This window comes from Octopus bimaculoides, chromosome 11 (genome assembly GCF_001194135.2).
Source record: "Octopus bimaculoides isolate UCB-OBI-ISO-001 chromosome 11, ASM119413v2, whole genome shotgun sequence".
NCBI classification, from domain to species: Eukaryota; Metazoa; Mollusca; class Cephalopoda; order Octopoda; family Octopodidae; genus Octopus; species Octopus bimaculoides.
In genome coordinates this window covers 53,330,560-53,333,613 of record NC_068991.1, presented here as the reverse complement: position 1 = coordinate 53,333,613, position 3,054 = coordinate 53,330,560, and the positions used below count along the sequence as shown (strand labels likewise).

Below are 3,054 nucleotides of genomic sequence, written 5' to 3'. Positions count from 1 at the left end.
CATTTGTTAAGAGGTGAATTGCTGAAATTAGTGGATATTTACAAACTGGTTACGTGAAGGTTTCGTTAACAACGTGTAGAAAATTATACAATTTTAGAGATTCTTTTTTGTTTTGCTTTTTAAACTAAAAATAGCTAAAACCAAGTTATTGTAAATGTCTCCTCTCCTCTCACACACATGACCTTCACCTTGACCTTGTCCAAATCTCTTCATCTCTTCTCTCATTTTTAACTTTCTCCTCCTCAACTCACACCATCTCGCTTTAGCCATCTGCCTCTGTTAACAAAAAAAAAAAAATTTCTTAGAAAGCCCTTTACTTAAATATTTACCAACCCAGAATTTACATATCCTGGACTTAAACAGCTCTTTATGTATTTGCCCCATTCTTTATACTTTCTGTTTTTGTTGCTAAGCTTTTGACTTTCATAAGTCCATTCTACCTGCCTCCTCTAATTCTAACTTCCTCTTCTTTCATCCACTCCAGACATATAACTTTCTTACACCACCCCTTGTAACTCTCTCACTCATTTCTTTGTTTCATTTCTGCCATCATTTTTCTAGCTTACAATCAAAGAAAAAGATAACACCACTTCCTTTCTCTTCAGCAATCTCAGACAAAAAGGAAAGGGCCTCCAGAACATTAGATTCTTCATTCTTCATGACAACTGAATTTACCAAACTCTTCTTCAGCTTTCCTATGGGTTAATTGTTGCTGATGCTGGCCCTCAAAATTTTTTCTCAGATTCTAGATTTTAACCTAGTGTAAATCAAGCCCACAATATTGCTTTTTGTTGTATGGTCTTCTCATTCTTCACTTTCACTAATTTGTCATTAGTTTATGTGTATGAATTATATTTGTTTCTAGCAGACCACTACCACTTATCTAAAAACAAAAATCATCATTATAAGTATTATAACATATACTCTTCTGTAGCTGGGCATGTTGGCTGGAGTTTCAAAATTTTATATTTTCCTTCAATCTGTGTCACCATCTTCAAGTCTTTTGTTTATGTCTACAATGATTACTCTCTGCTACTATTACAAGTTTTATATTTTATTTCAGTGAGGTAGTTTCAGAGTTTTTATTGTTAGCTTTTTTTAAATTGTAATTTATACCCTTGTTTCATTTAAAATGTTTTAGATAAAAATTTCCAATTTCTTATATAATTTCTTTTGTAAGTTAATTGTTTTCCTGCTTAATAATAATAATAATAATAATCTACTTACTATCAGTCATTCATTTGCGTAACTATATATTGCTGTTGCAAAATTGAAGCACTTTAATATATGTTGTGGTCATCATCTGTTTTTCCACGCTTGTAAGCGTTGAATAGGTCCTGCAGTATGGCATGTCACTATGGTTCTTGAACTTGTCTCATCTTGTCAGTGAAGCACGACTTACTGAAATCCGACCCCACCACTTCTTGTTATGCCTTCATTGGTCTTCTGCTACAGGTACTTTCCATTATCTGCACAAAATATTTTTTTACAGCAGGTATCATCCCAACAAAGTCACCTCTCTGCACATGACTGCTGATACGTCTAATGTTTAGCTGCTTTCTCTGCCCACTTCTGCTTTTTTTTTTATGCCAGTTAATATTGCACATATATAATAGGCTAATTAAAAAAAAAATTGCACGAGCCAATTAATTTTCTATTTAAGCAAAATATAGATACAAAAAGTACATATCAAATGCAGATTAAAGAAATGTGAGAACCTGATGGGAGTGGAACTTGCATATCCTTGTTGAATCCTCAATATACTTACCATTTTACTATTGTCAGATTATCTAAGAGGAAGAGTAATGATCTAATTAAATTTAAATCCTATCAGAATAGAAATGATGCACATGCAAAGCATATGCTAGGATTAAAACCGTGTATAAAGACAAGTAGATATTGTTTGAAACATATGTAATGATAATTGCAGAGATGTCAACACAGGGTTTTGAGTCAAGAGCCACCAAGTCTCACATTTATATTCTTTATATTTGTACACTTCTTGCTTTTCCACATTAGGTTAATCAGAAATAAACTTAATTCAATAAAATTTCCTTTGTTTTACTTCTTATTGCCACTACATCTATTCATAAATTATTATGGACTCTTGAAAGTAGGTACCATAAAGTAGAGGTAAGTTTTTGCAAAATGAATCTCTGGTTGTTATTCAAACAATTTTTAATATATGTGAGAAAGACATGGATGTCATGACATTTTCCTTTCTATAAAATTTCCAGATTTCATGCGAACATAACAGTTATTATGTTGTTCTTTCCCATCCTACTGTCAAACATAAAGTTTTCTCTCAATTTATCTAATTGTATATATATATATATTTATCATTTCATAAACACAGAGTTGAAATATTAGCTACTATAAGTTTTATGCTCTGATAATACAATAGTGAAATAAGTTTGAACAGTGTGCCATGTACTACCGTGTGAACTTTCAGCCTGAAAAACTACATAACAGTACATGGCACACTATACAAACTCATCCGATTGTTGTATAATCAGAGCATGAAACTTTTAGTAGTCACATTTAAATCTGAGTTTCTCAAATGATGTTTATTTCCCACTAGATGGAGTCCTTATTTTGTTGATCCCATCAATAATGAAATAGTACTCTATATACATATATACATACATATATATGTATATATAAAACCTCATCCTTTTTTTATACAAATATATTTATATATCCGTGTGTGATTCTAGAGTGGAGCACTTTGAAACTGAATGCAGGAGATTGCATAAAGAGAGGAGACATCGTCATCAACCTCCTGTGGTTGTTCTTCGGGGTCATTTTCAGTGTTCTGAGTGCCACAGGATCTGCCTATCTTGTATCAGCTTTGTCAGCCACGACTGCTCCCATGAGAAACAATGTACTGGAGAGGAGGAACAATGTCTTGGATTGATACTGTTATCAACCATTGATGGGCCATCATAAGTAATAAACATATACGAGTGTGTGTGTGTGTGTATGCATGTATGTATATGTGTGTGTGTGTATATATATATATATATATATATATATATATATATATATATATAT

General features: G+C 32.2%; 1 protein-coding gene across 2 annotated transcripts in view; it reads left to right on the top strand.

Annotated features, from left to right (window-relative positions):
- LOC106882342 (glycogen [starch] synthase) overlaps window positions 1–3,054 on the top strand; it is a 40,335-nt gene that overhangs the window by 2,907 nt on the left and 34,374 nt on the right. The window contains exon 1 of one of the 2 annotated variants that reach the window (XM_014932986.2): window positions 1,326–1,455. The exons of the other annotated variant lie outside the window; for it this stretch is intronic. Within the exon in view, the coding sequence (XP_014788472.1) occupies window positions 1,350–1,455 (106 nt within the window). The 5' untranslated portion in view covers window positions 1,326–1,349. Of the gene's footprint in view, window positions 1–1,325; window positions 1,456–3,054 lie in introns of those variants that run through there. 2 annotated transcript variants of the gene reach the window in all.